The sequence below is a fragment of the Annulohypoxylon truncatum genome, assembly GCF_022578515.1.
Source record: "Annulohypoxylon truncatum strain CBS 140777 unplaced genomic scaffold F4807scaffold_30, whole genome shotgun sequence".
Lineage (NCBI taxonomy): Eukaryota > Fungi > Ascomycota > Sordariomycetes > Xylariales > Hypoxylaceae > Annulohypoxylon > Annulohypoxylon truncatum.
This window is the reverse complement of record NW_025953816.1, coordinates 24702-36038: the sequence shown is the minus strand read 5'-3', so window position 1 is coordinate 36038 and position 11337 is coordinate 24702. Positions and strand designations below refer to the sequence as shown.

General features: G+C 51.7%; 6 protein-coding genes across 6 annotated transcripts; 2 read left to right on the top strand and 4 right to left on the bottom strand.

Moving 5' to 3' along the window:
- Positions 1-364: 364 nt before the first annotated feature.
- F4807DRAFT_463014 (carbohydrate esterase family 15 protein) lies at positions 365-1555 on the top strand (the record flags this gene model as incomplete). The annotated part of the gene is made up of 1 exon (XM_048001906.1): positions 365-1555. One exon carries the CDS (start codon positions 365-367, stop codon positions 1553-1555), a length of 1191 nt encoding a protein of 396 aa, XP_047851471.1.
- Positions 1556-1695: 140 nt separating this feature from the next.
- On the bottom strand, positions 1696-3466 carry F4807DRAFT_208918 (NAD(P)-binding protein). The gene is made up of 3 exons (XM_047993907.1): positions 2852-3466; positions 2340-2759; positions 1696-2280 (listed from the first exon to the last, which is right to left on the bottom strand). The coding sequence occupies exons 1-3, from the start codon at positions 2885-2887 to the stop codon at positions 1837-1839; spliced, it is 900 nt and encodes a 299-aa protein (XP_047851470.1). The 5' UTR covers positions 2888-3466; the 3' UTR covers positions 1696-1836.
- F4807DRAFT_209051 (Isochorismatase hydrolase) lies at positions 3465-4873 on the top strand. The gene is made up of 2 exons (XM_047993909.1): positions 3465-4460; positions 4542-4873. Exons 1-2 carry the CDS (start codon positions 4005-4007, stop codon positions 4659-4661), a joined length of 576 nt encoding a protein of 191 aa, XP_047851469.1. The 5' UTR covers positions 3465-4004; the 3' UTR covers positions 4662-4873.
- Positions 4814-7245, bottom strand: F4807DRAFT_209025 (putative flavoprotein). Its single transcript, XM_047993908.1, has one exon. The coding sequence runs from the start codon at positions 6757-6759 to the stop codon at positions 5086-5088; it is 1674 nt and encodes a 557-aa protein (XP_047851468.1). The 5' UTR covers positions 6760-7245; the 3' UTR covers positions 4814-5085.
- Positions 7246-7646: 401 nt separating this feature from the next.
- F4807DRAFT_436463 (putative oxidoreductase) lies at positions 7647-8890 on the bottom strand. The gene has a single exon (XM_047998962.1). It carries the CDS (start codon positions 8546-8548, stop codon positions 7733-7735), a length of 816 nt encoding a protein of 271 aa, XP_047851467.1. The 5' UTR covers positions 8549-8890; the 3' UTR covers positions 7647-7732.
- A 249-nt stretch (positions 8891-9139) lies between these two features.
- Positions 9140-11271, bottom strand: F4807DRAFT_208849 (AAT family amino acid transporter). Its single transcript, XM_047993906.1, has 2 exons — positions 10840-11271; positions 9140-10751 (listed from the first exon to the last, which is right to left on the bottom strand). The coding sequence occupies exons 1-2, from the start codon at positions 11122-11124 to the stop codon at positions 9372-9374; spliced, it is 1665 nt and encodes a 554-aa protein (XP_047851466.1). The 5' UTR covers positions 11125-11271; the 3' UTR covers positions 9140-9371.
- Positions 11272-11337: the final 66 nt, after the last annotated feature.

The following is an 11337-nucleotide window of genomic DNA, read 5'->3' as shown; positions in this document are numbered from 1 at the left end:
CCACCGCTGTCGAACCGGCTGGATCAGGCGCTCGCAAGGTCTTTAATTATGCAACTTAGGGTGGGGTGTGACCTCGACGTCGAGATTCGGCCGGAGCTGTCTGAAGCTGGATTCGATAGCGGACTCCCCTATCAATCTAGAAATAAGGGGAGGTCGAACGACCCTAGTCCAAGCGAGCGAGATCAGCCGGAAATTGATGAGGTTGCAGGGGAGGACGAGCGTAGCCTGTACACAACCGCCTCGCCCTATTCAGGAGACGTATAAGAGCTGCTCCCACGCCTCAAGCCCCCTCTGCCAACCGACGAACCGTACCACTTCCCAAAAACACCTTCCCCTTCCGTCGCTGATCTCACCGCGCCCGAAAATGATGCGCCATCTGACCTCCGCCCTCGTGCTGGGCTCTGCGGCCTACGCCCTACCGTATGCGGATCTTCGCCAGCGCCAGAACACCACCGACTGCACGCTCCAAGACACCTACCCGGCCGTAGACTTCGCCAAGCTCCCGGACCCGTTCACCTTCGAGGACGGGAAGAAAGTCGCAACCAAGGCCGACTGGGACTGCCGCCAGCAGGAGATCAGCAAGCTCCTCCAGCAGTACGAGTTAGGCGACTACCCACCGCCCCCAGACAGCGTCGATGCCACTCTGTCGGGTACCACTCTGTCGGTCAAGGTTACCGTGGGCTCTAAGTCCGTCACGATCAACGCCTCCATCCGTAAGCCTAGCACTAGCCCGGGGCCCGCCATCATCACCATCGGAGGCTCCTCGCTCCCCATCCCGGCCACCGTGGGAACGGTCGGCTTTAACAACGACCAGTTCGCCTCGCAGGCGTCCGGAAGCTCCCGAGGTCAGGGGGCTTTCTACACCCTCTTCGGCAACACCCACTCCGCCGGTGCCCTGACCGCGTGGGCCTGGGGTGTCGACCGCGTCATTGATGGCCTCGAGCAGGTCGGCGCGGAAGCGTCCGGCATCGACCCCGCGAGACTCGGAACCACGGGCTGCTCCCGAAACGGCAAGGGTGCCTTCGTCGTCGGCGCCCTCGCCAACCGCATTGCCCTCACCCTCCCCCAGGAGTCCGGTTCTGGCGGCGCCGCCTGCTGGCGTATCTCGGACGACGAGCACAACAAGGGCAAGAACATCCAGACCGCGGGCGAGATCGTCGGAGAGAATGTGTGGTTCAGCAAGAACCTCGACGCCTACACGTCCAAGACAAACACCATGCCCGAGGACCACCACATGTTGGCCGCCCTCGTCGCACCCCGCGGCCTGCTAGCGTTTGAGAACGACATCGACTGGCTGGGCCCCGTCAGCACGACGGGCTGCATGAAAGCCGGCCGCCTCGTCTACAAGGGTCTCGGCGTACCGACTAACATGGGTTTCTCCCTCGTCGGAGGCCACAGCCACTGCATGTTCCCCTCCTCGCAGCAGCCCGAGCTCACCGCCTACATCAACCATTTCCTCCTCGCCGGCGCCGAGGCGCCCCCAGAGGTCGAGAAGAGCAGCGCCAGCGTGACCGTCACCGACTGGGCTCCGTGGGAGGTCCCGACCCTCACTTAGGCGGAGGCGAGATGAGATGCCGGAAATATTCTAAGGGTGCTCCTGTATATAGTCGCGTCCCGCGCCGCCGAATATTAGGCCTGACGGTCGGAGAGGACCGACCTCGGCGCGAAAAATTTAGAATCTTGTCTACTTGTAAAGTTGAACATGCATACGTGCGAGTGATGGGTGCTGTTTTCCAAGATCCAGGTCATTGTTAATAGTAGTTAAAAGTAGTTGATACTAGGATGCCAAATATTCAACACGCCAATCTGTCGTCACTCGCTCAACTGCCTACCTACCTAGGTACGTAACCACTCTCTCAAGGTAGTAGCTAGATCGTCTTCTTGAAGGCCGAGTAATCCGTTCGCGCTGCCTTCTCCCTTGACCGCGCGGCCGGCCCCATCCGTAAAGATGTGCTTCCGCAGAAAGTTAGAGAAAGCACTGAAGTCTCCCTTGCTTAGCTTCTCCAGCCCGATCTTTTCCTGCTCGTCGGTGCTAGCGTGCTCTACCTTCCATTTCTCGCCAGTTTCCTCTTCTACGAATTTCAAAATCTGGTTCTGGGAGGGGTTAAACGACGCGATGGAGAGGTACTGGTTAGCCGTCTTCTCCGGCTGCGAAAGAATAGCGGCAATGGCCCTGCCGATGAAGTCGAGGTTCGAGGCCTGGAAGGGCTCGTTGCCGGAATCGTAGATAATCGCGGTCTTCGTGTCTTTGTTGAATCCAACTGACCCTACCCGAAGTCCCTGCACATGACGCGTTAGTACCATCAACGTACCGCGATCGCGATATATAGGGATCCTACCCAGTCGAAAAATAACCCGCTCGACACGCCGTTCCACGTGAACCACGGGTTCTCTTTGGACTTTTCAATGGCGTAGTCGAGGACCTCGACTTTGCCTCGGAGAATCTTCCCGATCGGAGCGTCACCGAGGACTCTCGAGTTGACGCCAAACTCCGACGAGATATATCTCTTTACCTTGGCGGCTACCGCGGCGTCAATCAACCTCTTCTGGCTGCCGATAGCCACGGTCGCGATGGTAGATACCACCGCATCCTGTCCCTCGAGCGAGGAGGTTAGCGACTCGACGGATTCATAATCGACCTTCTTCACCGCCACGTTCTCTGGAAACGTAGCCGTCGAGCCTTCGCGGCTGAACGCGGTCACGTTGAACCCGGCCTTGACGAGTTCCCGGGCAACTTCCTTTCCAACATTACCCGACGCCTAGGTCAAGGAATTAGCAAGTGTTGATAGTTGTGTGCAGGTGGTTATCGAAAGCCCGGTAATATCATTTGCATGCGAAGACGTTTACTAACCCCAACGACGACCACATTCTTGATCGGACTTGCCATGGCGACTTTTGGATTTTGATTAATGTGTTGTGATGATTATTTGCGCCTTAAAGCCATCTACGAACGAATCTAAATGCTTCACTGGATGGACTGCGACGAGGTCAATTGCCGGGTCTGCCAATCCTATTTAACTAAGAGCCGACCCCCAAGCGGGGGTGATGATGTGATGTCAATTAGGTTACAGCTGGGAAAATTACAAATACAAGGGAGACGTCCGACGGCGGACGATCTAACAAAATGAGCATCAACGGGATACGGAATAGATACAAATCTACATGAGGTGAGGAGCGACTAACAATATCACGCCATCTAATCCCTAGAACTATACATATTATTGGACGAAGGAGGTGAGCTCATAAGGGGAAGGTATTCGTAATCTCACGTGCTTAGGGAGACCACCACATTATTTCTTTACCCCCCTTTTCGTTGATTTAGTCTGTATGTGTATTTATTATCGCGGAGTGTTCATATTGGAACTAAGTTTCGCCTGGCTCTCTTTTCCTAAAGCTTGCCGCTGCGACTTGAGCAATGTTTATGAAATTTTGTCAATCAGGTGCCTACCTCAGTAAAAGGTACCATTAGACTTCTTCCATCACAAGATGAGATAGGTATATTACTATAAAATTCCCCTTAAAAAGTTCATTTTCAACAGATTATGACATGATTGGTCTCTACCGTACTCTCGTGATGATGACGATAGCATCGTTCGACAAGGGTTAGTATTCTTGGGCATTTTATCATTATTGGGGTAACTGAAACATCTCATTTATCGAGAACGTTTCGGTACTTCCTACCTACCTAGGCACCTTGATTTAGTATAATCATACTTATTGACAACTCCTGTCGCTGTCAATAGAACTAACACGTGAATTTGGTTACCTATGCGATTTCGCCCTGGGCTGTATCCTAATGTCCTAGATTGTTATGGATGTCGATTCTGGTTGATTATACGTAGGTACCGATCGTGATATTACGTCATATATCTGTCATTGCATTCCTTGAGGCGTTGGAGATATCTCCGTTTCAAGTCAGCAACACCAGGTTTTTCTCCGGGAGAAATCTTTCGGGAGAAATCAATAATTCGATGACCCGGAACTCTACTCTCTAAATAGCAACCATGGCTTCCTCAGTAAAATCAGCTCTTCTTGTCATTGACATGCAAAACTTCTTCACCACTATGACTGAAGCTGCCCTCCCGCGAATCCAGACTCTCATTCGCCACTTCAGCTCGAATAATCTCCCTGTCATATTTACCCAGCACGGACACGACGAGACCGACTTGTCCGGTCCGCCTTACCCCAACCAACTTGTTCGAAAGTGGGGTCCCGAGGGTAGCATTCATCTGGGTTCGAAGGATTGGGAATTGCAGGCACCGATCAAGAAATTGATAAAGGAGGAATTCGGGATTGATGTTCAGATTGTGAGAAAGAATACGTATGACGCGTTCATCAATACGGATTTAGATGAGCGCCTGAAGGGCATGCGGGTAGAGAGAGCAGTGGTCTGCGGTTGCATGACCGACTGCTGCGTCGACACCACGGCGCGCGGGGCATTTAATCGAGGCTGGGAAACGGTAAGCTGTATCTTCTACAGGACGGCTGGCTTGGTGCAGGAATCCTTAAGTTGTCGAGCATTACTAATTTGGTTCGTGTAGTGGCTCGTCAAAGATGCTTGCGGTAGCGCGAGCAAGTCTCAACACGAAGCAGGTCTGAAAGGATTCGGCTTTGCTTTTGGAGAGGTTATGACTACGGAAGATGTTATCAAGCATATCTAGCACCTAGGTGCCCCATATTGACGAAGTAGCGAAGGATTTTGGGTGTCCCAAAAGTAAGAAGCTACGTGGGGCAAGTCTATCTTAGAATATTCCCTTTTCGTCTACATTTAAGCCAATCCGCCAATCAGGACCAGGGATCAGCTTCAGGGATTAGAGGTGTCACGACACACGCGTGTATGTATCTTCCCGAAGGCTTATTGGGTGGAGCTCCTAATGTTTTCAATGTAGACTGTTGGGCTATCTGTCATTCGAATCTAGGTAGTTTGTAGTTCCTGTTCGTCCCGTGAGCTTCATTTCTTCTTTATTGGTTTTACGACACTACTAAACCAAAGACGACTGTCGAGGATCAGAGATCCTACTGAGGATCGAGGTTGATTTATACTGGTAGATCGAATTTTGAACTTGAGCGATTACACATCACAATCTAGGCAAAAGCCAGGTCCTTCCATCCCGATTCGGCGCAATCCGAACATCTTTTCCGATATCCGACCACGTTGCCGAGGTATCTCGCGATGTTTCGCTCTTGCTTACCCTTCACGTTAGTATTGACGCCCGTCATCCAGCTATCTATTTCGTTTCCTAATAGCCCCTTGCTGCAGTCCACGACGTGTTCACCCCACGCCTTAATGGACTCCGGCTTTGGCTCGACGTACGTGTAATCGTGATCGAACATGTGCTGGAGCATGTCGCACACGACATTTACGGCGTTCTCGAGACTGCGCGTGCCGTTGCCAAAAGGCTGGTGCGGCCCAAGGACCATGAACATGTTGGGCATGTCTGGCACCATTATCCCGAGGAAAGTCTTGGGCTTGTGGTCCACCCATATAGCTCGACTACCCTTCTCTGAATCGCTGTAGCCGAGCAGCGGACGACCGCCCTTGCCGCGGAAGTCGATAGCTCTGAAGGATCCCGTGATAGCATCGAACCCGGTCGCGTAGATGAGGATGTCGAGATCGTGGTGCTTGCCATCTTGCGTATCGATTCCCGCGGCATTCACCCTCTCGATCGGCGTCTTTTTTAAGTCAACCAGTTTGACGTCGGGTCGATTATATACCTCGAAGTATCCGCTTTCTAGGGGCACGCGTCGTAATCCGAAACCGTGATTCTTCGGCACGAGAGAATCCGCCACCTCTGGGTCGTCAATGCGTGCCCTGATCTTCGCCGCCATGTACTCCGAGTACATGTGGTTGGCTTCGCGATCCGTATAGGTGTCCTTGAAGACGCCCAGCCATTTGCCAAACCCCTGCTCGTTGTATAGCTTCTCCCATAGCGCGAGGCGTTCTTCCGGGGTCACGTCGCATGATCTTCGAGGGTCGGCCTGATACAAGAACCCCGAAGATGTTTTCGCGCACTGGCCGAAAATAGAGTCGTATTCCTGGGCGTGCTTCTTCATCTGCTCCGGGGAAATCTCCGTGTTTCGGAGGGGAGCCGACCAATTCGCGGTCCGTTGGAAGACAGTCAAAGAATCGAAGTTAGACGCTTTAGCTATAGCCGTGATGGTCTGTATCCCGGTCGCGCCCGTTCCGATCACGCCAACTTTCTTTCCAGCAAAATCTCGTTCAACGTCGAGGTCTCTTGGCCACGCCGAAGTGTGAAACGCCCGACCTTGGAAGTCCTCAATGCCCGGAATCGCCGGAAGGGTGGCCTGGGAGAGGAAGCCCATGCAGCTGACAAAGAACCGTGCCCGATATTCGGATCCGAGGCTGTCGGCGAAGAGCCAAGAACTAGATCCGTCGAGCCATTCCGCGGACTTGATCCTGGTATCGAGCTGGATGTCCTTGTAGAGATCATGCTTCTCGCACACGCGCTCGAGATATCTCAGCACGTCAGGTTGCGTCGAAAAAGTCTCCTTCCAATACCACTCTTGCAAGAGTTCCTTATCCCAGGAGAACTGATAGGTCAGAGACTCCGTGTCAACTCGAGCGCCCGGATATCGGTTGGCCCACCAGGTGCCGCCCACGCCCGAGCTGGCCTCGAGGACCTTGACTCGCCAAGATGGGAAGCGTTCCCGGATGTGGTGGAGGGCGCAGATACCGGAGAATCCGGCGCCGATGATCAAAACGTCGTACTCGGCCCTAGGTTGGCCCAAAGATCCCATGGTGGCTAGGTAGGTAATCTAAGCACAATATTCGGTGATATGCGAACAATCTTTTATAATTATTGGAGGTTTAGGAGATTCATAAAGGACGCGATCGGTCAATATAGGAAATAAATATGAAACATGTGGAGGTACGTCTTGCGATCTCATAATTCGAGTCGTAGCATTTCAAGGGTTCCCACGGTGTCGAATTACCTATTTTGTCGACGCGATCCCCCAAGTCACCACCTTTCTTACGAATTGCATATTAAAAGCCGAGCCCTTCCTCGAACATTGATAACGTGGTAACGAACTCGCCCCCATGATCAGGCGTTCGTGGGCGTTATCAATCACATTTCTGTATAGGAATGTATTACCATAGAAAGATAAGTACCCATATGCCTATCTCTCTACCCATTTCTCTTTACCTAAGCCACATTGGCAAAAGCGTGGGTTCAGGGATTACTTTCCTTTTTCACTTCCCCCTCGTCGTCTATCAATATGGAGCTTCCCCGCGTAGCTGTTATCTTGGCTGTGTGGGCCGTTCCCGATACATCCGATTTGTGTATTTAGTTAGTGTTCTCCATGTTTAGCGTCTCATCGAGGGTGTACCAATAATAGCTAGAAGGACGAGAGATGTTGGAATTAGGCGTTCTAGAATCCTGACAACCTTGGACTGTGCTGCCCCATCACAAAAAGATCAAGAAGAGGACTACGTATTTTTTCGTATTACCATCACATCCCTTAGACCTCGATGCCTATGTTGTCATCAGGATGAGGGGGATACCATACCGCACGGAGGCAAAGGCGGGCGTGTTCTCCGTCGAGTAGTTAGAAATAATGTCACTGCCAAGATGAGATTTATACTAGCCAATCCTAATGCACTACTAGTCACAAGAATGGAATATGTTAGATATAACGACGCCGTCTGCTGGCGGATATTTTATCTTGAAATAAAGTGTTAAGCACATATTTGGGGAAGTATATGTTCACTTCACCTCTCAGTATATCCACCGTCAACCATAAGTGCGGTACCTGTAACGAAGGAACTTCTGCCACCGGCAAGATAGACAACGCCGTCGGCAATTTCTTGAGGTTTTCCTACACGCATCATGGGTACTGCCGTCGTCACGCGCTCCTGCATCGCCTTAAATACACCCGGATTTTTCGTCGTCAGAGGCGTCTCGGTATACCCGGGGCACACTGCATTGATCCTTAAACCATCTTTCGCGTAATCTTCGGAGGCAGACCGGGTCAGTCCCAAAACTCCAGCCTTAGAAGCGGCATATGCGGTAGACAAAGGGATGCCGGCGACAGACTGAATAGATCCGAAAAGAACGATCGAGCCTCTCTGCACAGGTCTCTGGTCGATGGACGATAGAATCGGCTCTTGCTTCAACATGATCTGAGATGCCGCCTTCAGTATGATAAGAGATCCAGTGAGATTGATATCCAAGATACGTTGCCAATCGCTGAGGTGCGCAAACGCAGCGCCACCTTCGTGTTTCATGGCGACTCCCGCGGCGTTGGCGACGTAATCCAGCCGTCCAAACGCTTCGACAACCGCCTTAACAGATTGATTGACCTGGTCCTCGTTCGACACATCGACCTGATGTACTACGATACGACAGGCCTTTCCGTTGGAGGCGTACCCTTTCTCTTCTATTTCTGCCTTGACTTCTAACAGGGATTCAAGGTTCAGGTCAAACAGTGCAACTCCGGCAGCGCCGTCCCGAGCAAACGTGTTCGCGCACGCCCTGCCGATTCCCGAGGCAGCCCCGGTCACCAAAGCGAAACCTGGAACATCCATCGTAGGGATCGTTACCGAAGCGAAGTTGAGAAACGAAGGGGCAGAAACTTAGATAACGGCACGACGTATGAATATGAATAATCCCGAGGTGAGAGAAGAGGCACTCTAGCTGTATCCGGGATACCTACTAGGAAATCAAAGAGATACAGTTCACGCCTTCAATATAAATGAACGAGCCTCGAAATAAGAGTTCCGAGTAGGTAGGTAAACAATAACTAATAAATATAATAGAGTTCTCTACAAGTACCTATGGAAATACGAGCGCCCCACACGACTAACCCGTTCTTATATTCATCCTCCTAGATCGTAGCATTACCTAACTGAACATCTGCTTATCATCCACCATAAGAGGAAACTTTCCTCAGCGTTATTTTCGAATGGGTATTATCTAGGGGTCGTTCTACCTTCAACTATCGTTGTACCCACCCACACAGATATTTACCTCCTCACCTAAAAGCTTTCACAAGAATTTACAAGACCTTGGTTAGTTCTTTGCAGAGCATCATGATTATACACCCAATCTTGAGAATTCTTATCAGACCAACGTCTTAAGCTGCCGCGCAAATATCGTAAATGGTGATGGAATGATGTGTAATATTTTGAAAATCATATTTGACAACTAAACTTGGTAATCATAACCAACATAGATCCCTGCTGAATATAAACCTGGGCTGCCTGGACTGGCAACACTATTGAGCCTGCGAGATTTGATCATATGGTAGGATTTAGTATTGCGGCCTATCGACAAGTTATTTCTATCTCACTTAGGCCTGTATATGACTCTAAATAATGACAGCGCCTGATATATTCAAGGTCCACCCAGTCATGATCGCGAGGTGAACCGATTCTTGAATGCCCTGAAGAAACTAACTCTCGTTAACGTGCCCACCTCATCCTCTGGGCCTTCTGGCATATCCGCTTCCACCACGCTTAAGCCCGTAGTCAAATCAACGTCATGAGAGTTGTAAATCCAAGGATCGTTCTTGCCGACGGTAAACTTGTGCCCAAGCCAAATGGCCAAGAAGATGGGAATTCCGATGTACGCCGTCAAGAATCCGCTGATAGACCACTTCCCGGGGAAGAATACAGTAAAACCGTTAAGTAATAGCAAAGCCGCGAAGAGGATCAAGCAGATCCAAGCAGCGAAAGGCTGAGTTCGCGATCTGAAAGGCGACGCCAAGCCTTGAGCGTTGCATGCCTTGCGAAATCTCAGGAAAGTGACACAGCAGAGAATCCAGGATGTGTATCCCGCGGTGTTCGTGATGCTTATGAACCAGTTGAACGCTACTCCCGCACCCGAGTTGCAGACCATGTAGGCTAACGGTACGAAGAGGCTAGATGCGATGACGGCGTATATCGGCACGCCCCAGCGGTTGCATCGCGTAAATATCCGGGGCGCGTCTCCGGAGACCGCCAGGGAATACAGCGAACGACCCGACATGAAGAGATACGAATTTCCGGCGGAGATGGCGCTAGAGAGGACGCCCGCGTTGACGACGGAAGGGAGCACCTCGATGCCGGCGTTGCGAATGGCGATGACCCAAGGCGACGCGTTCGCGTTACCGGCCCCGGAGACAAGCCCGGACGAGTTCGAAGCGCAAATAGCCCCTATCGCGATGGAGCCGAGGATGTAGAAGAAGATTAGCCGGTAAAAGAACTGGCGAGACGCGACCGGAAGGTTCTTGCGCGGGTTCTTCATCTCCCCGGAAGTAACAATAATTAGTTCGGGAGCGAAGTAAAAGGAGAAGCCCGAAAGAATCCAGACGTAGATGAAGGCAATGAACCGACCGCGCGCTCCCGTCTCGATGTACGCGTTGGCCGCTCCCGGATCAGACCAGTAACGGAAACCGAGACGGTCGTGCGAAGGTCCTCCGCCGAGCATCAAGACGAGGGACAAGATTAGCAGCCCTACTATCATGATGACCTTGATGCCGGCGAAGTAGAATTCCGTCTCGGCATAGACGTGGACGGGACAAAGGTTGAGTCCGATGATAACTACCATGGCTATCGTGATCCAAACGGCTACGTTCACGTCGTTCGGCCAATAATCGATGAGGATCGTCCCGGCAGTAATCTCGTAGGCTGCGAGGATACCGAACGAGTAGAAATAGAGGTAACCGAGCGCGACGCCTAGAGATTTCGACACGTACCGGCCGCAGTGCATCGACATCGAGGCCCCGGAAACCGGCAGATGGGTGCCAACCTAGAAAGTGAGGAATTAGTATGTCGTAATCTCATACCATCCATGTCTTATAATCTGGTATCTGATCAAATGCAATTTTCTCACTTACCTCGACGACTGCCGTAACAATACCGTATACCATGAGAGACATTATTACGTACGCCGCAAGGAGAAGCGCGGGCCCCCCTATAGCGAGGGCCTGACCGCTGGCGATGAAAAGAGACGTCCCGATGCTCCCCCCGATGGCGATCATCTGGGCTTGGCGCGACTTGATGCCTCGCTTGGTGCCGAGCTGCTCGATGACTTGCCCGTCGCGGGCGCTCTCTATCGGAGAGAGCGCGGTCGTCTTTTCCACATCTTCGCGCCGACCTCGATCTTCAGCATCAGGAAACATGGTCACGGTGTACTTCTGGCGGGTAGCGTGCCGTTATTGTAGACGTGGAAAGTGAACCGTATCGAGTCGAGACGCATCAGATTTATAAAGTCTGCCTTATATCTCAATCATGCTTACTACTTTCTGGTAGGAATCAACATCCAGATAGGAGAACGCGCAGCCACGCCATTGCGAACCAAGTCACTTATATTTCGAGCTCGCCCATACCTATCT